Source organism: Petaurus breviceps, unplaced genomic scaffold, assembly GCF_028583685.1.
Source record: "Petaurus breviceps papuanus isolate PSGF00001 unplaced genomic scaffold, PetGlider_PUasm1.0 89917, whole genome shotgun sequence".
Taxonomy (NCBI): Eukaryota; Metazoa; Chordata; class Mammalia; order Diprotodontia; family Petauridae; genus Petaurus; species Petaurus breviceps.
Genome location: NW_027187142.1, coordinates 336,282 through 358,896, shown reverse-complemented (window position 1 = coordinate 358,896; position 22,615 = coordinate 336,282). Strand labels below are relative to the sequence as shown.

General features: G+C 54.3%; 1 protein-coding gene across 2 annotated transcripts in view; it reads right to left on the bottom strand.

The window, feature by feature from the left end:
- Positions 1-551: 551 nt before the first annotated feature.
- BRSK2 (BR serine/threonine kinase 2) overlaps positions 552-22,615 on the bottom strand; it is a 152,246-nt gene continuing 130,182 nt past the window's right edge. The window contains exons 16-20 of one of the 2 annotated variants that reach the window (XM_069107330.1): positions 17,794-17,917; positions 16,233-16,413; positions 15,760-15,849; positions 5,411-5,458; positions 552-2,867 (exon numbers count right to left, since the gene is read on the bottom strand). In XM_069107330.1, the coding sequence (XP_068963431.1) occupies positions 2,662-2,867; positions 5,411-5,458; positions 15,760-15,849; positions 16,233-16,413; positions 17,794-17,917 (649 nt within the window). In that variant the 3' untranslated portion in view covers positions 552-2,661. Of the gene's footprint in view, positions 2,868-5,410; positions 5,459-15,242; positions 15,334-15,759; positions 15,850-16,232; positions 16,414-17,793; positions 17,918-22,615 lie in introns of those variants that run through there. The other variant, XM_069107329.1, reaches the window with a different exon arrangement.

Genomic DNA, 22,615 nt, shown 5'->3' with positions numbered 1-22,615 from the left:
TTTGGTGGAAGGTAGGAAGCAAAGGAGGGCGGGGCAGAGGAGGGCAGGGGGACCCAGTCCAAACTGGGGAGGGAATCAAGAGGCCTGCCCCACCCTGCCCCGCCCTCCTCGGCATTATGTACAGAGAACACAGAGTAGAAAAGAAAACTTGTGACTTTGTCCTGGTTTGCGTCCTTTCCGTATAAACCCTGCAGTGCTGAAGCGGACAGCTCTGAACCACTGGCCTAGCGGCCCAGGGCCTGCCCTGCCCACCCTAGCCTGGGCCCAGCTGAAGCCACCCTCGGACCCGGGGCTTCCAGGCCACGCTCCACCCCTCGCACCGGGATGCCCCTTCCCCAAATCAGTAGGACTTGGTGTTGCCTGTACACGGTAAGCAAACAAAACAGAAGAGCCCTCTAACAGCGTGGGTTTTTTTTAAATATATATGTATATGTATATATAAATAACCAAGAGCTAATAACGGAAACACAAAATCCAGCCCGCCCCGCCCCGCCCCCACAGCGCCAGGCCCCGCCCCGCCCCCGCCCCTTTTCCAAAAACAACCAAGGAAAAAAAGTTTATAAAAATATCTCGCAGGAATTCTTTTAAAGTTACAGTAGCTTCGTGTTGCCCTGGCCCTGCCTCTGCTCTGGTCTGCTGAGGGCCATTGTCTGCGGAGCCCCCAGCAGCCCAGGCCTCGGCCCGCGGCCAAACCCCATACAGACAGACACCGAGACAGACAAGCAGACAGACTGAGAACACTGCCTCTTCCCTGAAGAGAGAACCAAAGAGATCGCGTCAATGAAAACAGCAAGGGATTAATACTGAGCTCAGCGCAGCACCAGCAGCAGCCAAGCGGGCTCTCACCGCCCCAGGGGAGCAGAAGGCTGGGGGGCGGGGCGGGCAGGGGGACCGGCCAGCTGGGCGGCACGACGCGCCCCATGTCTGGCTCCTCCGCTCCAGGACGGACTGGGCTCGGGGTGCAGCGTCTGGCCCCGCTCCGGGACCTCACGCTCCCACCTCTTCCTCCACAGTGGCCACAACGGGCTCTCTGAAGCGCTTCAATGAAACGGGACGGAAAAGCAATGCAAAGAAAGAAAGGAGACAGAAAGAGAGAGAGAAGGGGGTGGGGGGGAGACAGAGACAGAACGGGGGGGGGGGAGACGGGGGAGAAGAGACAGAGAAACGGACAGAGAGACAGAGATGGAGAGAGAGAGAGACATAGAAAGGCAGACACAGACAGAGACAGAAAGGCAGAGATGGGGAGACAGATGGAGAGGCTGGTGGAGACAAGACAGAACAGAGGAAAGGACAGAGAGGAAGGACTTGGGGAGATCGAGGTATCACTAATGCTGCTCCTTGGGGGTATTGGCTCCCACCCTCAGGTGGGGGGGGCCGCCCATAGCTATCCTCAGGCAGGTAGGTGGGAAGCCGGTGGCTGTGCTGATCCCTCCCTAGAGAAGAGGTGTTGGGCTCCTTCAGTAGGCCTCACTGAGCTGAGCTCCACCAGCCCCACAGGCCATGGATCGAGGCAGGAGGGGGGACCAGGGAGAATCAGGAGGACAAGGGACTGAATCCGAAGCAGCTGCCTTCCATCCATAAGGGTCCTCCAAGCACAAGAAGGTGTCGGGCGACAGGTGGCGGCGGTGACATGTTAATTTTTCGGGATAATTCCTGGTATCAGAGTGGAAACAAGCCACGGCATCAGAGAGGGAGAGACAGACAGAGACAGAGACACAGAGAGAAACAGAGACAGACAGAGAGACAGAGAGAGAAAGAGAGAGAGAGAAACAGAGAGAGAGAGAGACAGAGACAGAGAGAGAGAGAGAGGCAGAGAGACAGAGAGAGAGACAGAGAGAGTCAGAGAGAGAGACAGAGAGAGAGAGACAGAGAGAGAGGAGGGAGAAGAGAGACAGAGACAGAGAGAGAGGAGAGACAGAGAAAGAAACAGACACAGAGAGAGAGAAAAACACAGAGGAGGGAGACAGAGAGACAGAGACAAAGAGACAGAGAAACAGAGGAGGGAGAGACAGAGAGAGAAACACAGAGGAGGAAGAAAGAGAGAGACAGAGAAACACAGAGGAGGGAGAGAGACAGAGAGAGAGAGAGGGAGGGAGGCGCTCAGAGTGAACCAAGATCAGAGTGGGACCTCAGGAAGGTGTGAAGCCTCCATGGGAGAGGGAGCAGAGAAATGGTGGTGAGAGGCCCCCCCCCCCCATATCCCCGGCCCAGACCCTGCCATCTGCTCCCCTTGCTCTGTCGTACCTGTGCTGTCTGTGCCCCTGCCCGTCTGTCTGTGCCGTCTGTGCCCCTGCCCATCTGTCTGTGCCCCTGCCCGTCTGTCTGTGCTGTCTGTGCCCCTGCCCGTCTGTCTCTCAGTGGGCCTGCCTGTTCCCCTAAGTGGGCATCCAGAGCATAGCGCGACTATAAATCTCTATGTATGCATGTATATTTATATATATATCTCTATATAGAATATCTATATGGCCGTATATATATACACAGTCCTTCCTCCAGGCAGCCGAGCTCCTCCGGCTACGCTGCCAGCAGTGCCAGCCTGCTCTGTCCGTCCCGCCAGCAGCCAGGCCCACTCTATGGAGGCCTTGGGTCTTGCTTGCGGTGTTAGCGCTGTGCTTAGGGAGGGGGCAGCTCTATTCGGGGTGGGCGGGCGTTAGTCTGTCTCTAGGGTTGGTCTTGGGTGGCGGCTGGTGCGGCCGACTTTGCCTTGTCTCTGCCGCCTGGATACTTGGCGGCAGGCGCCTCGGCCTCTCTCCGCTGGCTGTGGGCGCTAGACTTGGTTGGCGTGCCGGGGGAGTGGGCCATCTGCCCATTCTTCTCGTCTGAAAAAAGTTGTTTAATTACGTCAAAGAAGTTACTCAATGGGCTGCCTGGGTACACAGAACAGAAGACAAAAAAAAGAGAGAGAGAGAGAGAACGAAAGGGAAAAAGAGAGGAAGGGAGGGAAGGAGAGAGACAGAGACAGAGAGAGAGAGAAAACAAACAAACGAATGAACATGGGTCTTTACGGGATAGGAAGAAAAGCCAATGCGATGAGACCCAGAGCCAGGGGTGCCAGGGTGCCAGGGTGCCAGGGGTGCCAGGGTGCCAGAGCTCTTGGGGACAAGGGAAGGCCAGCAAGCAAGGAGGGGAGGGCAGGGCTCAACCCACAGGGCCCAGGAGGCCCTAATGAAGCTGCCAGACAAGGCTGGGGGAGAAACCATCCAGGTCTTTGGTCAGAGGGACCAGGAAGGAGGTTCAGCCCCAGGACCTTTCAGACCCAAAGGCATGCTTGGCATCTAGGCAGACTGGGATGGGGGAGGAGGGGCTGGCTCCCTGGCTTCTGACAATGTCTGTTTTCCCCCATGAGCTCCAGCTTTCACAAGTGCACACCTGATGGCATTCCCACTTCATAGATGAGCAAACCAAGGTTGGGGTGGGGGGAGGGTGCTAAAGTCCCTTGCTGATACCTACAGGAGGAGTTGATGGCTGAGCTGAGACTCCCAGGACTCCTTGCATTCCCCCAGACTGCCCACCCTCCCCATCCTCTCTGGAGGCACTGGGCCCCCACCTAGACACACATCAGAGAAGGGTGAGGGCTTTGTCAGCACCAGCAAGCTCTTGGCCAATGTGTTGGGGCTTCTAGTGTGGCTGAGGGTGTGGCAGGGGGTCCTGCTCCCAGCCTCCCTCTGGGACCCCTAGCCCTGTGCCTGCTGCTTCTTTGAGGCCTGTCTCAGTCTAGCTGAGCCCTGGGATCTTTAGATGAAAAGGGCTCAGAAGGAGCCTGGCCTAGAAGGAAAGCCCTTTTGGCTCTCCCAGATTGGGGTACTCCTTAGGGCAACCCCAGCTAGAATGCTTCCTGCACTCTGTGCCATCTGGGAGGTGGCTGGGGCCTGGCCCAGATGGCTTTGGACATGGCACCTTGGTGCCAATGGATATGGCAGACAGAAGAGCAGAGGGTGGGGAGGGGAAATGGGGACAAAGAAGCCAAGAGGAGGGCCCAAAGCAGAGGCCGGAGAGGCCCAGCCACGGCTCCCTCCTCACCCTCCAGGCTGGCTGGAAGCCAGAGCTCTGAGGTGGGAGGGAAAGGTGCTGGGGCTCCTGGGAGGCCCAGGACTGACCCCAGGAGGGCCCAAAGCAGAGGCCGGAGAGGCCCAGCCACGGCTCCCTCGTCACCCTCCAGGCTGGCTGGAAGCCAGAGCTCTGAGCTGGGAGGGAAAGGTGCTGGGGCTCCTGGGAGGCCCAGGACTGACCCCAGCCCCCAGTTGTCTCTCCATGGTCCGTGTCTCCCTCCCTCCCAGCTTGCCTTTACCATGAGTTTGAACCCGGGCCTTCCAGTACAAGTCTTACAGTGAAGACAGCTCCCATTGAGGGGCACATGCCAGAGCCCCTGGGAGTAGATCTGGAGAAGAGAACTTGGGGATGGCCCCTTGGGGTCAGTACTGCCCTCAGGCCCAGGCGCAGGCAAAGCAGAAGCTCAGTCTGCTACTGTCAGCTCCTTGCTGCCCTCAGAACCCCAACTGAGCTGCTGAGACTGGACAGCTGGTGGAGTGAGGCAGGAAGCCCTGCTGGCCCTGAGGGCAGCACCAAGCCCAGTTTCTGCTGCTGCTGCTGCTGCTGCTGCTACTCAAAGTCTCCTTGGCTTCCTATGCGGGGCTAGGCCTGGGGCAGGATGAACAGGGATGGAATGAGGGCACTCTCAGGAGGAGGTAAGCCTGGGAGGGGGCACCCACAGGGGCAAGAAGAGACCGAGTGGGCAGCCACTGCGTGATTATTTCCTGCTGCCATCAAGGACTGTCCTGGCATCTCATCTGAGCTTCCCTCTTCCTGACTTCCCAAGTTTCCCCCTCTGGTTTCACGGCCCTATTCCTGAGGACTACAGAGGCCACAGAGACCCGTGTGTGCTAGAAGGCTGTGTGTGTCTGTGTATGTGTGAGTGTGTGTCTGGGAGAACACCCAGGAGTTGGTGTGTGGTATGGGCTAGGGGGTGGATGGGGAGGAAGGCAGGAAACATCCTCAGATTCTCACCCTGGGATTTGGGCCTCATTGATCGCCTATCATCAGGAGAGCAGAGTGAGTACCCAGAGAGATCCCAGGGGAGCAAGCTGGGGGACCGCTGCTTGCCTGGGGAAGGGACAGGAAGCAGCAGGGACCCCTGGCACGTCCAGTGAGGAGGAGCAGGTGCACTGGGGGGCCAGGCCTGTGGGCCAGGATGTGTGCCTGGACAGCAGCCGCGGGCTGGGCCGGGAGGGCGTGGGCTCGGGGGGGGGGGGGGGGGGGGGGGGGGGGGGAGGGGGAGGGGGGGGGGGGGGGGTGGGGGGGGGGGGGGGGGGGGGGGGGGGGGGGGGGGGGGGGGGGGGGGGGGGGGGGGGGGGGGGGGGGGGGGGGGGGGGGGGGGGGGGGGGGGGGGGGGGGGGGGGGGGGGAGTTCTTACCACATTTGGAAAGCCTCCCCGTCATCAACTCCATACAGTTAGTGGTGTCTGGAGCACAGAACGGAGAGAGGAGGGGGGGAGAAATGTAAAAGTGGGTTCCTGCCGGGCCCTTGGCCCTCGGCGTCCTGTGGGCAGCCCCTGTGGGCCCTCCCCTGTGCTCCAGGCGCTCTGGGAAGGTGGGGGCTAGGGCTGCTCCTGCCCACATTTCCCCATTTCCCAGAGGGTGGCACAGGGCCAGCCTCCTTGGACTCCCTGCCCCACCCAAATCAGGTTGAGTCAAAGATGAGGAACTGGGCTTTATCTGACCTGCTCCATGCCAGGCCCTGGGCTAAGTGCTTCACACACAGCTCCTCCCATCCTCACAGCAATGCTGCTAGGCAGATGCTGTCATCACTCCCATTCTACAGGAGAGGAAACTGAGGCAAACAGAAGCAAAGTGACTTGCCCAGGGTCATGCAGCAAGGAAGTCACTGAGGTCAGGCTTGAATTCATTTCTTCCTGACTTCGGAGCCAGGTGCTCCCCTGGCATCCTGAGTTCAAATGTGACCTCAGACACTTAGTAGTTGCATGATCCTGGGCAAGTCATTTTGCCTCTGTTTGCCTCAATTTCCTCTCCTGTAAAATGGAGATAATAACTGCGCTTACCTCCCAAGGGCCGGCTGTTGGATTGTAGGCTCCCAAGGGCAGAGTCAAAGTTCTCTTGATACATTTTCTACGTAGCTGGTACCCTGCTCTGCATGGGGTAGGTGGGGGGCTTGGCTGACTAAGCTTAATGACCTGCTGCCTTAGCTATGGTCTGTCTCAGCACTGTCCACCACGGGCTCCCAGATGGGTATTGAAAGTGGAGATGCCAATGGACATCTTGGATGTCTGGCTCGAGAACCTTCAGTAGGTGACCAACTGAAAACCTGAGAGCACGGTGTCCCAAAGAGGGGGACCAAGTGTGGGCAAGGAGAGGAAGAGTCTGAGGCCAAAAAAAGCTTTCCTGCTTGGGGTGGGAAGGAGCTTTGGGTCCCTTACACTTAGCATGGAACTGTGGCTGGAGATTTCAATCTCAATCTCTCTCTCTGTCTCTCCCCCCTTTCCTCTACCTTCCCCCCATCTGTCTCCGTCTTCCTCTCTCTTCTTCCTTTGCTTCCTCTTTTCTCTCTTCCCACTTTCCTTTTTTCTGCTCTTCCCTTTTCTTCTCTTCTCCCTCCTCTCTCTTCCTGTCTCTTCTCCCCATCTGTCCTCCTTCTTTCTCCTCTCTCCCTCTATCTCTCTTCCCCTCTCTCCTTCCTTCTCTCTTCCTCTCTCCTCCCCTTCTGTCTTCCTCCGACCTATCTTCTCCCTACTTATCTCTTTCTTTCTCATCATCTTACTCCCTCTTCCCTCCCCATTTACTCTCCCCATCTTCTCCCTTCATGGCCAGTTTCAATGGCCTTTTCTCCCTCCTCACCTTTCCTGATCTCCCTGCAGCCTTTGACGTGGTGGATCACCCCCTCTCTGAGCATTTGTAACACTCTTGTTTTGTCTTCATGTGTCTAACTGGCCCTTCTCAGTCTTTTGTTAGGTCTCCATTTGGGTCCCATTTGCTCTGTGTGGGTTCTGTTCTTGGCCCCCTCCTCTTTTCTCTTCCTTGGTGAGTCCCATGGGCTCAACAATCATCTCCACACAGATTCCTCCTCCTGACCTTCAGGTCTGCATCGCCACTTGCCCCTTGGGGATCTTGAGCTCATTCTCAGCCTGCCTCAGCCTTCCCTCTGATAACAGAGGTCCTTTCAGGCCCCTGGGCTCCCAGCCTGTGGCAGCTCAGACTCCTCACTCGAGGAGTTACTGTCATAACATGTCTCTCTCTCAGGCCCTGGTCACTTGGCCTCTCCAGAACTCTGACAGTTCTCCACTTCTGAGCAGCAGGACGTGCTGTTTGCGATGCATCAGCATGCCTTTGCACTGGTGATTCCCCTGCCTGGAATGCTTTCACTCCTCCACTCCCAGCTGCTAAGAACCTCTCTTCCTAAACTCCCTTGTCATTCTGGACATATTCGGTGTCTACTGATATTGCACGTTTTGTTCTCTCCATCTCCATTAGAGTATAAGTTCCTTGAGGGCAGGGACTGCCCTCCCTTCCTCCTTCCTCCCCACAATAGCTGCATCAATATGCCTAAGTCACACATCTGGCTGGGCAGGGGCTTTGAAGCTTCCTGAAGCATCCAGCCTTGAGTGAAAAATCATTGTCAGTTAAAGCCTGTACTCCCTGTCCATACATCACAGTCACACTAGCCCCCTTGCCATGGCCCACATATGACTTGGATGTCCCTTACCCCTAGAATGCTTTCTGTCCTCAGCTCTCCAAATCCTGCCACGACTCAGCTCCAGGACCACAAGAGGTCACTCCTGATTCCTGACCCAGGATACTTGTCCACTCCCCTGCTGTGACTTCATATAGACTTTGAATATATTTCACTCAATTATTTTTGTGCATGCTCCTTCCCTCCGTAACATGTAAACTCCCTGCAGGCAGCACCCAGCACAGTGCTTGACATATAGTCAGTACTTCTGAATGAATGAGAATCCCTTCCTCGAAAAGGGTCAGCCTGTGGGTGCCCAGAGGAAGCAGCTCTCCACGCACCCAGGGATCCCCTGCCCTGCAGCCTACCCTTGTTGAAAGTGTGGGGACAATAGCCAGAAGCCAGGAGCTCTGAGGACCATCCCAGACCGACTAAGAGTCTCTGCTGGAGGAACTTGACTTGGACGAATAGGTCTCCCACCTCCAAGAACCCCAGATCAAAGCCATCTCTTCCTCCAAGGGAATCTGGCTACTTTCTCCATGAATGGGGGAGGGTGTGGAGGCTGATCATGGAGGCCACAGGCAAAGGAGCCTCTGCCCTGAAAAATCCTGTGGAGAAGGAAATACTTGGGGTCTGGATGGAGCCAAGCCCATCAGACCCTTGCCAGGAGCTCAGGCCCCAAATCTGGGCCAGTGGAGAGTTTGGAGGAGCCTGTCACTCCAGCTGTCAGGCTGTTTTCGGGTTTAGACTGACAGGCACATAGAGAGGTAGCCTGAGTCTGAGGCTGAGGGTTCAGAGTTGATGCCAGAGGCCTCCGTGGATGTATAGAATCGTTTTCAGAAGAAGCATCCTGAAGCTCAGGGAGCTCATGAGCTACATGAAGACGTCTCCTGCTTTTCTCTCTCCTTCTAGGCCAATCTCAAGCCTTTAGCAGAGAAAGGAGACACTGCCTGGGAAGTGACCAGGAGAGACAGAGTGGCATGATGGGAGGCTGTTGGATCTCAGTTGCTTGGGTGACCTCAGGCCACTCACTTCCCCTTCCCAGGCCTCTGTTTTCTCATCTATAAAATGGGGGTGTTGGCCTCCATGAATTGCACCAAATGACAAGATTTGGTTCTCTGGATGGTGGTGGAAGTCTTAGAAGGATGAGCTCCTGGCAAAGGGTAGATTGAATCTCAGAGCTGAGGGACTCATGAACCTGAACGAGAAAAGTCTGACCCAACAGCTCCAAGACTAGATGATCTGCTGTGGACCAGTAATAGGGGAGAGGTGCCCTGTGAGCCACAAGAAGAAAGGGTGGGGGGTGGCCTTCCAGAGGAGATTGGGAGCAGCCAAGGGAGCCTGAAGCTGGAACATGGAGCGCCAAATGCCAAAGCACTGGGCCCAGTGCTTGGATGAGAAGCACCACTAGCCTATAGAAACGTCAGCATTTGTTCAAAGATAAAAGAGGTGATAAAAGGGTGATGGGGTGTCACACTCAGCTGAGAAGATGCCCATCTCTTTGCACATCCCTGTTCTTGAGGTGAGACTGGGTAAGGATCCCTGGAAGTGATGAGACCGATGGGGCCGATGGAGGGTATGGATGATGCTTCTCCAGCACCAAGACCCAAACTGGCCCAAGGGAGAAGCACAGTAGTGTGGGATAGTGTTAAGTAGTGGGGTGTCGTCTGTGATGGTCTCACTGCTGTCACTTCATTGACACATCATTCTTCAGTGACAAACGCAGCTGCTACTCTAGCCTCAGTTCTGACCACGGAAGAGGTGGTCAGGGAACCTGGGGAGAACAAAGTCCCCATGTCATCTGGAGAGTTCCTAAGAACCAATGAGGGCAGGGGAACATTGCACACAATTGGATTTGGACTCTGTAATTCAGGAAAGCAGACTTCGAAGAGTTCAGAGATGTTAAAGAGGAGCCGAGAAGGCTTTCAGAATTGAAATTCTGACCGTGTGAATATGAATGGAAGCAGAGCAAGGACTTTTTACAGAGTCAGATGTGGTTGCACAGGGACCTCTCAGGAAAACTCTGATTTGAATACAAGGACCAAATCGATCAATAAACATTTGCTAAATGACTACTACGTGATGGACACTGTGCTAAGTGATAAAGATAGAGAAAAAGGCAAAAACCAAACCAAAAACAACCCCTGACCTCAAGGAGTTTATCATCTCCACACAAAAGACTGAGATGCATTTTTGAAAACAGGGAAGGGAAGGAGCCTACTATGTGCCAGGCACTGTGACAGTGCTTTATGAATGTCTCAGTGGAGAGCGAGGTCTAGCAGATGAACTCCTAGAAGACACCGAGGAGGACAGAGGGGACCTGTTGTTAGGAAAGATGGTGTAAGGGAGATAAGGGACAGAAATCAAGTCAAAGTCCTCCAGTCCTGTTTATCTACTCAGAAGCAAGATCTTCACACCGAAAAAGGAACAGCAAGAACTCCACAAAGGAAAGAGAGAGGACACGGTACAGTTTATGCTTCCAAGTACAGATGAAGCCGATCCTAGGGCCCTCTCGCAGGTGGTGGATAGCATGGCTAACCTAACCCTGGTGACTGGATGCCTTCCCTAGCTATCTGTACAGAGATGTAGAAAGTACACTTGTCAAATCTGTCAGGAAGGTCTAATGGAGGCTCAGTCCGCTAGATTCGCCAGAGGAATGCAAGGTCCTTGAGGGCAAGCACCTTTGTATCCCCAGGAGGGCCTCATACAGTGGTGCTTGGCAAACACTCGTCGAATTGGATTGCGCTGTCTAACAGAATCAGGATTCAGATGGTGTAGAAGAGCCGGCCCCAAATGCAATGAAAAGAGGGCACGCTCAGGCAGAACGGTCAATGATGCAAGTGCAGGGACGGGGCAGCTGGGGCTGCAGGAGAGCAAGAGTCGGTAGTGACCAGCACTCAAGATGTGGAAGCAGATCCTCCTTCCTCCTGAGAGTGGCAGCCCCCACTACCCAGGAGCCAGGTCCTCCCGGGGCTGAGAGGGGGTGCACTGTTGGCCTCTGCACCCCCTGACTCTGAGTCTGTTCAGCCAGCGTCCCTACTATGTGTCAGGCACTGGCAGGGTGGTCACCAGGGGTGGAAGAAGAGAGGAGGAGTGTGGGAGAGGGTGGGCCCTACGGAGAGACCGCCTTGTGAGCCAAGCAGCGGGATGGCCAGCGTGGCGCCTCTGGCTGAGCCTTCCCTCTCCCTAGGCCTGGGTTTCCTTGGCTGTCAAATGAGGAAAATCAGCGTAGAGTTTTTTCTTCTCTTCCCTTCCCCCCAGGAATCTGGGATTTGAGTCTGTTGTAAGGACCACCGAGAGGGTGGTGTGAGCCCCCATCACAAACTTCCTCTAGTCTCCTCGGCCTCAAACACTAGCCATCCCATTCCATGCCATTGCCTGCAGCAGAATGCCCCCTGTCTTACCCTCACTCTCACTTGTTTTCAGTTTCTCTCTGCTGCCTAGAAGCAGGCCCAAGGCTCCCCAAGCTGCCTTACTCCGTCCACCCCTCACTCATCTCTTCTCTTGTGGTGAAGGTCAGCCACAGCCCTGTGCCTTCACTCTGCCACCTGGCCCCCAAGCTTAGCATCCAAAGGAGACTTTTCTTGCTGAAGTTATTAATTATCTTGAAATTGCCAGATCTGGTGGCCTTTTTTCAGTCCTCATTTTCCTTGACCCCTGCAGCCCCTGATGCTGCTGGTCATTCTCTCCTCCTGGTTCCTCTCTCCTCTCCAGGTTTTCAGGACATCATCTCCCCTTCCCTTCTCTTCTCTCTTCTCCTTCTCCTCTTCTGTCTCTGTCTCTCCCTCTCTCCTGTCCTCTTCTGTTTCTGTCTTTTTCTCTGCCCCTCTCTCTGTCTCTGTCTGTCTCAGTCTCTGTCCCTTCCTCCCCCTCTCCCCCCCTCTTGCTCCCCTGGCTCTTCTACTCCCTCTCTGGCTGCTCTGTCTCTGTCTCTTTTGCTGGATTCTCCTCCAGATCCCACCCTCTAACCACAAGTGTCCCTCAGGATTCCATCCTGGAGCCTCTTCTTCTTTTATGTTGTTTCCCTTGGGGATCTCCTCATTTCCCATGGACTCAATGATCACCGCTTTGCTGATGGTTCTCAGACCTAGGCCTAACCTCTCTTGTGACCGCACATCTCTGCATCCTCATTGGATATCTCATACTGGAAGCCGCATAAACATCTTAAACCCAGCACGTCCAAAACGGAACTCACTATCTTTCCCCCTCAAACTGTCTTTTCTCCCTGCCTTCCCTGTTCCTGTCAAGTTTACTGCCCCAGGCCCTGAGGTGCCACCCTTGCGTCCTCACTCTCGCTTCCACACCCCTATATGCCCTGAAGGGTCTAAGCTTGTGATTCCTATCTTTGTGGTGTCTCTGCTATGCTCCCCCTTGTCCGCTCTGCCCCTGCCACCAGCCTGGTGCTGGCTTTAATCACCTCATGCTTGGACCACTGCAGTAGCTGCTGGGGTAGGGGTGGGAGTCTGCCTGCCTTAGTCTCTTCCCCTCCATTCATCCCCAACTCAGCTGTCCAAATGGTCTTCCTAACAGGCAGGTCTGACCATGTCCTTGGCCTCCTCTGCCTCACTCTCACTTTCAGGATCAAATACAAGAACTCCCTGGCTTTTGATGCCCTTGCAGTGGTTCCCCTCCCCTGTGCAGTCTCCTCACACCTTAGCCCACCCTGTGTGTCTTGTAATCCAGAGCCACGGACCCACAAGACACTCCACTGACTGACTGACATGGGGTAATAGGGCCTAGTTCCTGGAACCCAGCAGCTGATACCAGGCATAGAACACCTGGGGAAGCAGAGGCCTCCTCCTGGGGCTGTGTCTGTTCTCTGGGGAACTCAATAGGCATCTGTATCTCTGCTAGGATCACACATCTATGAGTTCCTCCTCCCACCCTGGGCAGTATGCTCAGGTCTTGTCAACACCTGCTTAGGGAGAAGAATGCTCCTGCAGCGTGCTATCCTGGCAGCCTGAGTAAGACTGCCTTGCTCTGGCTTACCATGCGGCTGCAAGGCCTCTTTTCACAGTGGTAGCCTAGCTAGTCTCTCCTTCGCAAGCCCACTCAGCTGCTGGCAGGATAGTGCATGACTGTCCTTGGGCCCCCAGGAATCATAGGATCACAGATTTGGAGCTGAAAAGGCCTTCAGGGGCCTCATTTTACAGATAAAAACCCAGATTTTCCCAGGGTCTCCACCATAGCATATGACCTGCTGCTTTTTTCTTCCCAGCCACAGAGCAGGCTGGTGGAGAAGGTAAGGCCATTCCCATGGCCTTCAAGGGACATGGGTAGCAAGGCTGAGCTTAAGCCTGGGCTATGGGTCTACTGTTAGTGGTTTCTTCAGGGCTCTCATTCCTAAGGGACTTGGCAAGAGGTATAGTATGGGGGAGGGGTGGAAAGGGCACCAGCCAGCCTAGTGCCCCTGAGGCCTGTCTTTATGCCTCACATTCCCCCCCCCCAGTTATGTTCTGGGCCTTTGGAAGGAGGGCAGGGCCCCTACAGGGCCACCTCTGGGGTACCATCTCCCCATGCCCTTGGCAGATAGCCTGGAGGGAGGAAAAGTCCCTCGGAGGAAGCTCAGTGCTGGAAGGGGCTGCCCTTCTGCCAGCTCACAGCATCTAGCATTGCTCCTGGATTCAGCACAGAGAAGGCACTAACCTTTGGGACAGTCCTGGCAGCCTGAGCCTGTGCATCCCCATAGCTCAGTGTTCAGCCTGGGAAAGGGCAGAGTGAGACAAGCCAAGCAGGGGAAGAATGAGGAGGGGAGCAAGCACCAGGTGGGGGTCAGGAGCGCCTCAGAGCTCAGTCCTCAGCCAGAGGCACATGCAAGGGACGTGGACAGACACACAGACAGCACCCCCTATGACATTCAGCAGGATGCCCTCTGAGCCGGGCAGGCCACTGGTGCTGAGGGGTGAAAGCATCAGAAACGGCCCCCATCCAGGGGGGAGGGACCTCTGTGCTAGGTCCAGACATCTCTGAGCTGGAAGGGAATGGAGAGGCCCCCTCTTTCCCACCCCCTCCCTTATACAGGGCTCCTTAGTCTGAGGTCTCCAACCTAAGCATGATTATAATTCTGTTCCCCTGAAAGACCACATTGCCCATCTCAGGGAAGAGGGCTCAGGTGGGCAGGGAGAAGGCCTCCCTCCATCTCTTCCTACCCAGGGGCCCTGAGCCCATGAGACCTCCTCATTAATTTCCTCATAGCTTTGCCTCCAAGGTTGGACTTCATGGATTCTAGTTCCCTTTCCCCCTTTCTCCTTCCTGACCCAATCCTCAGGGCCCTTCCCTTTGGGCAGTTTCTGGGCACAGGGGGTGAGCTCCACCCTCCACATATTGTATGTCTTCTTTGGGCCATGCTCCCTCCCTCCCCTGCCTCCTGGTCTCCTCCCTTCCTCTCTGCCCCGAGGCTTATGGGAGAGGACACCAAGAAAGCAGAAAGAGGGAGAAGGCACGTGGAGTATGGAAGAGGAAGAGCAGAATGTAGGTTCAGGGCTTGGATGGGAGGGGGGAGGGGAGAAGATGAGGCTAGAGCCCAGGGGAGGCTAGAGGAAGGGGGGGGGGGGGGGGGGAGGGGGAGAGGGGAGAAGATGAGGCTAGAGCCCAGGGGAGGCTATTGGCAGGCAGGGGCAGGTGGACTCAGGCCTGGATCTCTAGCACCCCGCATAGAGTCGGGCATTCAGTGGGCACTTGAGGAATGCATGGGCAGTTAGATGAAGGGATGGAAGGAAGGGTTGGGTGGGGTCTGCTGGAACAGCTCAAGCTGGTGGCCATAGGAATGGAAGTGGCAGACTGGGAAAGGCAGGGCACCAGGGGAGCCAGGAGGCTGAACTGGCCCTTGGGGAGCCCGGTGCCACCAGAGCTCACCCTCCTGCCAACACCTGGTGCCCACCTTGAGGGCCTTAGTAAGAAAAGCTGAGTTTGCTTGGTCTGTGTCTGGAAGGCTGGGTGGCCGTCTGTGTGTCTGATTGCCTGCCTGTCTACCAAGTGGTGTGTCTGTCCATCTGTCCGTCTGCCTGCCTACCTGTCTGTCTGTCGGTCGGCCCACTCCTATGGCTCTTGGCCTGTGGCTCAGGGCTGGCCTGCAGGGATGCTCTGCCTCCACTACCTTAGAGGTTCATTTCCCTCCCTGCTCCCCACCCCTCCCCATCCCCTGTACTGTACGGATGGTTCCTCTGAGCAGAGTGGGGACAAGAGAGGAAGGCAGAGGGGACCTAAGTGCAGGAAGGAAAGGCTGGGGGTGCCTCTCTGGCCCCTGCAGAGCCTTCTTCTGGACTCTCTCCCTTCCGGCCAGGCAGACCAGTGCACCTGGGGACACCAGAGGACTCAGCATCTCCTGGGGGACCCCTTAGTGAAGGGCTCCTGAGGCTCTTTCTCCAGGGCCTTGATCTCTGCTCCCCGCAGAGGCTCAGACAGGCCTAATGGTGGCCTTGGCTGGCCCAGAGAGGGGAAGAGGAACCGAGGAGGGGAAACCTGGCTGGCCCCTTCCCCTCCCCTCCCCTCCCCTCCCTGGCTCCCCCGCTGAGGATGAGAAGGAGGCCACCTGGCCGAGGCTGGGAGTGCCTTACCTGCCATAGTCTCAGAGGCTACTCTCGTAGCTGGTGGCCACCTTCTGGCCCTTAAACACAGCTCCCCAGCTTAGTCCTGGAGCTGAGTGGGGGGTTTCTATAGTGGACAAGAGGGCTCCTTTTAGTGTGGTCACATGGCAAGGCGTGCCCCGGTCGGTCACAGATGCCTAGAGCCTCTGGTGGCTGAGGACGGCCCCTGGCTCTGCTTGGTGTGGCTGGCCCCAGCTCTGGCCAGGCAGGGGGCTCACTGGACACAGGGGCAGGTGTGGCAGGGCAGCAGGGGGCGCTGGGGAGGCAGAGCCGGGAGCAAGGAGACGAGGCTGCGGCAGCAGGACGGGGGTGGGGAGGGCTGGGGTGGCGTCTGTCCAACAGAAGCCCCTTGGCCCCAGCCATGGGGAGTGGGGGATCTGCTCTCCTGGCCTCTCCCCACTGGACCACACTGGACCACAGCATCTCTTCCCCTGACAGGGGAGGGGAGGCCTCTGGAGAAGTCAGTGGGCTCCTTGGAGGGCCAGCAGCTCACCTGATAATTGCTGGACGGATGGCTGGTCATGTGTGCTTAACAACTGGGCCTGAATGGTCTCCACCACCCTCTTAAAGCGCCGGCTTGGACCTGGAGAAGGCAGGGCAGGGTGGAGGAGAGGCCTGGTCACTGTGGACTGCAAGGGAACCACTGGATCCTGGTGGCAGGGCAAAAACAGCTGGGTCTGCCCAGCCCAGGATTCCCTTCCTCCCCTGTGGTCCATTAGCTGGAGATCCAGGGAGGGTTCATTGGCTCTCCCCAGGAATGGAGAGAAGGGTCGAGGTATCTGCTAGCCACCCCCCCCCCCCCACACACACTTCAGGCTGGCCCCGAGGATTCCCAGCAAGCATCCTCTTCCCCTTTGAGTGAAGGATGGTGACCCAGCCACGAAGGGCCCAGCCAGAAGATGAGTTTGTTCTCTCCCCCAGTCCCCGCCCCACCCCCAGCTCTGCTCCTGGGACTCAGGGCATCACCTGACAAAAGTGTGAAAGTAACTGAGTAGATGCCGTTCTCCTTCTGGGCCTCTCCCCCTTCTGTGTAGGTGATGTCCACCTGGAACTTGACTGGCTTCTGGAAGACGGCTGGCCCTCCTGTTGACTTGTACTCTGCCCGAAAGCTCGTCTGAGAGATGACACTGTGGCTGAGGCTGGGGATCTGGGAGGGAGCAGGAGGGAAGGGCACTGAGGGCCTGGGAGGGCCTGCGGTGCCCTGCAGGAGGGCTTCCCTGGCTGTCAGAAGCATTCACCTGAGGGCTGGGGAAAGGGACTGTTGGGAGTGGGGAGTGGGGCTAGGCCATCTGAAGCTGACTTATGGCCCAGCCAATCTCTAGGAAAGAGGAGGGCCTTCACTAAGCTCTGGGCTCATCTCTTAGTTCAGTTTTACAAATGAACTGAGACTTAGAGGTATTCCTTCAAAGAAAACCCAACTGGAACTCAATGTGGGGTTTATCTGGGGGGGACCAGTAAGGAATTGGGGAGGGGCACAAGCATGGCAGGGGGGATGCCAGATGCTACAGTGACAGTGGTTAAGGCCCAAGCTTCAGGGAAGCAGCCCAGGACAGTGGGCCCAGAGCTCTGAGTGGAGGGGCAGCCTTTTGGGGCGGAGAGGACTTTGCAGAGGCCATGAAACTAGTCTTAGGAGTCTGTGTGGATCTGGTCTTCAGCTGGTGGCCATGAGGGCTCCCTCAGCAGGACAGATTCTACCCAGAGCTGCGTGGCCCTCCCGGGATACGGCATCACAGATCAAGCCCTCTATGGATATACTACTTGGTGCTCTTCACTAACGTGGATAAACACTGGGATCCTCAAACGTTACGGGACAGGAGAGCATGGAAGCGTCTAGGTGAACTCTGGGGCCTGACCCCAATGTGCCACCATATCCTCACTTAGGCCCTGGAGCACAGGGCTCCCCATTCTGAGGGCCACACAACACAGAGTCAGACCTGTTCTCTCCCCTGTAAGGCCCCCAGCACTAATCTGAGCATGTTGTGTTCAGAGCCCCAAGCTTGGCTCTAGAGGAGAATTAGCGTTCAGAGCAGCCTGTGTCCCTGCCTTCAGGGAGGATATGGAAGACAGCTCTTCTACCTCCCCAGTGAGCAAACCATTCTCCTCTAGAACAATTCATGGAACCCCGGAGTCAGGGGGGCCCGAGTTCAAATCCAGCCTTATACTTCCTAGCTGTGTGACCACGAGCAAGTCTTGCCCATAGGTAATAGTAGACCCATTTGTGAGGATCAAATGAGATATTTGTAAAAGTGTTTGCAAGCCTTAGAGGGCTCTCTGCGTGCTAGCTAGCATTATCATTAATGAGGCAATGGGTGTTACCCTGGAGCCCCCATACCCTATGGTGGCAGCTGAAGAAGGAGACTATTGGCCACTCCTCAGACGCTCAGTCTGGGACCAGGCAAACCTGAAGACCTCGCCTCCCTTCTCTCTCTGTCTGCAGCCTTGTGGCCAGGGACCCCTTGACAGGGTCGGCCGTGGATCAGCCCTGACAAGGTTCTGAGTCAGTGGGACTGAGCCTGAGGCCCCTTACCGAGAGGAAGGCATGCACAATGTCAGCCTTGATGGAGCTCAGCGGCTTGTCTTTGATGACCACAAAGATCTGTTCTTCTTTCTCCAGGTTGATAAAGTTACCAAACCAAGATTTCTTGGCGAGCCTGTGGCAGGGCAGAAGAGGCAGGTGGAGGGGAGGGGGAAGAAGAGGGAAAGGGACAGGAGACAGGACACTGCTGAGATCCTGCATTGTCCGGGAGCAGCTCTTCTGGGGCTCCCTGATGTGTCCATCCTCTGAGGAGGCCTTGGGGCATCAGCTATAGGAACACTGAAGCCCAGGGCAGCACCATGACTGGGAGCTGGGAAGGACCTTTCTAACCACCCCCTTCGGGACCCATCTGCCCCCACTGAGTCCTGACATCATCCCCAAACTGCCAAAATCATCTTCAAAGGTCCAGCCATGACATTTCTGGCCACACTCTTCCTCCCCACAGCTGCCAGTTCAACTCCCTCTTCCTGCAGGCTAACTGTGCCAGCCCCTCTTCCTGCCCCCATTCCTCCTGTTTAGGCAATCTGGGGGCTTCCCTCTAACAAATGTCTTAGTTATCTCCCACCCCAGGCAGGGTCCCGAGAAGCTGGATACAAAAAAGGACAAAACAAAGGCCAAGGGGAGAGACCAGCAGAAACTCTCCATTCTAGATCCTGGACCAATGCTCACTTTCAAGGACTCATTTACTGTAGGGAAGTTGATTACATGTACTCTGGGATGAGGGCAGCTAGGGGGTGCCATAGTGCACAGAGCACCAGGCCTGGAATGAGGAAGGCTCATCTTCCAGAGTTCAAATCCAGCTTCAGACACTTTCTAGCTGTGTGACTCTGGGCAAGTCACTTTATCCTGTTTGCCTCAGTTTCCTCATCTGTAAAATGAGCTGGAGAAGGAAATGGCAAAGCGCTCCAGGGTCTTTGACAAGAAAGCCCCAACTGGGGTCATGAGAACTCAGACATGACTGAAGACTAAGCAATGCCAAATTCTGGGATGAGTGTTGGGCGATGCAGATGAGCTGAAAATTGAAAAGTCAAACACAGACATAGCTCTATGTTGAGAGACAGAGACAGACAGAGACAGGTTCAGAGAAAGGTCTCCCCAAATGGAGCATCTCAGACACCTGAGGGATCATGACTGCATTGGCAAAATCACTGAACAAGACCAAGACAAAGGTGAGGCACCAGTGCCCACCAGCAGGAATTCCTCTTGGTTCTGTCTCTCCATGCCTCTGGAGATGATCATGATGACACTGGCTCTGAATTCACCTAGAGTACCTAGATTCCACCCACATTTCACTCTCCATTCATGAACTACATTGTCAGAGAACTTGCTGAAATCAAGACACAGTACAGCCATGGCATTGCCGACTCTCTATTTCATAAAATTCTAACAATTCTGTCAAAAAAGGAAATCAAGTTAGCTTGGCATGACTTGAATTTGTGAACCCAGACTGGCTCCTAGCAAAAGCACCTTCTCTTCTAAATGCTTATACACATGAAGGGGAATGCTGTCAAGTTTCTTGTGTATAGGGGTGGCTAGCTGGTGGTGTGGATAGAATGCTGTACCCACAGTCAGGAAGACCTCAGTTTTCATCTTTCCTCAGACACTTACTAGCTATGAGACCCTGGAAAGTCACCTGATCTCAGTTACCTCAACTGTAACATGGTTATCATGACAGCACCTAACTCCCAGTGTTATTGTGAGGATCAACTGACATAAGAATCCTAAAGTGCTTAGTACAGTACCTGGCATATAGCAGGTGTTACATAAATGCTAGCTGCTATGATTATTTGGGATTTTCCATAAGTAAACTTCCCTCCTTTGCTCATCTCCTGATCTCCAGACTGACAAAGCACCAAGATCACTCCTTCCAGATGGTTCTTCCAAAAGTCAGAACCAATTCACTAGGAAATGCTTGTCTTTGTGAAAGATCAGCACCCTGGAGAGCTCCTTAAGAAGCCTCACCAGTCTCTGGTCCTCTCTCTTTGTATTTCTCCCTGGACTCATCTGTGAATTCAAAGTTAAAGCTTCCTCCTTGGTCTCTGTCAGAGCATCTCAAAGGCTCTGGTCCTGCAACCACATCCTTATTTTCTGACTTCCAAGAGTCTGTGGTACATGTGGTCGACATGAACTTTCCACTCTAACTCCAAGATGGTGGACATGGATGCTTCTTTCCAAGGTTCCTGGGACTCTCACAGCACTTCTTGGAAGGTCAGAATTACATTTGGATCACACTAGCTCTCTGTCTTCCTTGTTTTCTTTACCTTTGGAGAGAAGCTGCCCACAAGGCAAGTCTAGAATGCTTCTAGCACTCTGTGCTGAGTAGTGTTAGACTTGCAGAGGCTGGAAGAGGAGAGGCCCTGCAACACCATGACCTTGGTCCTGGGTCATGCTGGTGAGGTGTGCCAAGGAAGCATGCAGACACAGAACTTTAGCAAACTTCCAATGAGCACAAGGTGGAAAGCCTTGGTCCTGGACCCTGAACTCTGCTCCCATTCCCTGAGTGTGGAGGAGGGGAAGCCCCTGCCATAGGTATCACAAGTAGGTCCTTCTGGGATCTGCTGGCAAGGGTTTAATGCACACTCCCTCTCAGGGCACCAACCTTTTCTCCAGTAGTATGTTCTCTTTGACCTGGAATTTGGCTATAATATCCCTGGGAATTTTCCTTTGGAGATTTCTTTCAGGAAGTGATTGGTGAATTCTTTCAATTTCTATTTTAACCCTCTGGATCTAAGAAAATGGGGGTAGCTTCTCTGATAATTTCTTGAAATATGATATTTAGGACCTTTTTTTGATCATGGCTTTCAGGTAGCTCAATACTTCTTAAACAATCTCTCCTTGATCTATTTTCCAGGTCAGTTGTTTTTCCACTGAAATATTTTACATTCTCTTCTATTTTTTCATTCTTTTAGCTTTATTTTATTGTTCTTGATATCTCATCGAGTCATTAGCTTCCACTTGCCCAATTCTAATTTTTTTTATAGAATTACTTTCTTCAATAAACTTTTGCATCTTCTTTTCCATTTGGTCAATTCTGCTTTTTAAGGAGTTCTTCTCTTCAGTCATTTTTTTTCTGCCTTTTTATACTAAGCGGTTAATTCTCTTTTTCATAATGTTTTGCATCACTTTCATTTCTTTTCCCAATTTTCCCTCTACCACTCTTACTGTTTTCTTTAATTCTTGCAGGAATTCTTGTTGGGCTTGGGTCCAATTAGAATTTTTCTTTAAGACTTTGTAGCTGTTTTCACATTGAGTTTATGTTTTGTTCTTCCCTGCAATCATGGTAGCCTTTTGTGGCCAATTCTTTTTTTCTTTTGGCTGTTTTCTCATTTTTCAGCCTATGTCTTGATCCTGAACTTTATGTTAAAGGTGAGTTCTGCTCATGTATGGGGTGAAGAGGCACTGTCCCAAGCTTCGGGATTTTTCATGCTGCTGTTTTGGGAGCTAGGTCTGGGGGTCTTCAAGCTATCAGTGCTTATAAGGTGGCATTATACTGGGAGGGGTGTGGCCATTGCTCTTCTGGTCTGTACTCTGCTCTTCACACAGGAAGGGACTCTGCTGCCCTGAAGCCACAAATGACAGTTCTTCTCTTGTCTCTGGAACTGTGACCAGGGACCCTGCTCCCTTGTGACTGACCACAAGTGTTCCCCACCACCCTAGACTGTTATCCAGAGCTGTGTATGGACAAAGGAGTTGCCCATTAGTGCCAGCTGCACCCAGGGCCGGCAAAGGCTCCATGGTAATCTTTTTCTGACCAGTTATCTGACTCCCTCACCATCTCCAGGCTAAGAGCCCTCAAAGTCTCTGCTGCTATTGTTGCTGCTGCTGAGTTTGTGTGCTCCAGATCGGCCTCGCACCTTGCTGTCATAGACTTGTCCTGCTGACTCTTAGGCTGGAAAAATGTTTCACCCTGATCTGTCATGGGTCCTGTCAATCCAAAATTTTGTCTTGGGTATGATTTAAAGTTTGGAGGAGACGATAGGAGAGTTCAGCTGATCCGTCATCTTGGCTCTGCCTCCTCCCTCCCCAGAATACGCAACTGAGGAGAAGGTGAAAGATCCTTCTTCACCCTACCTCGGTCACCTGGTAGGAAGACCCTCATAGTCTGATACCCAGTTGACCACAAGTGGAAGGGGCACTCCTTTCATTGTCCTGGGAAACACATTACATATGGAGTTAAGAGACCTCAGGGCTACCCCTGCTTTTGTGATAAATTGAAGAACAGAATCTGTCTTTTGCCTATTTTTTGCCCCCCAGTGCTCAGAACAGTGCCCAGCACATAGTAGGCACTTAATAAATGTTTATTGACTGATTGAGCAACTCCATCTCCCTCTCTGGGCATCAATTTCTTCATGTACAAAAGGAGTGGGTTGTACCGAAGCAATCTTGAAGGTCTCCTCTGGCTCCAGGTGCTATACTGGGCTCTTGCCTGGAGCAGGAAGTCTGCTGTAGGCAGTGTGACCCTCCAAGAACATCATGTGCACCTCTCTCCTTTTGCTGCTGCCCAGAGCCTTAGGGCCACAGGTCCCCATATAGACGTGAACACTCCTCATGGATTGTCCATCTTTCCTTCCCTTCCTCACCATAGGCCAATGCTAATTCAGCCCTAGCCCACCCAGCCTTGGTGAGGCCAGTAGGAAGGGATACAAAGATACAAACTGAGGCAGAGATGGGAAAGACAGAGGTGCAAATATACATGGAGAAATAGGAGAGAGGTTCTGTGTGTGTGTGTGTGTGTGAGAGAGAGAGAGACAGAGAGAGACAGAGAGAGACAGAGAGAGACAGAGAGAGAGAGAGAGAGAGAGAGAGAGAGAGA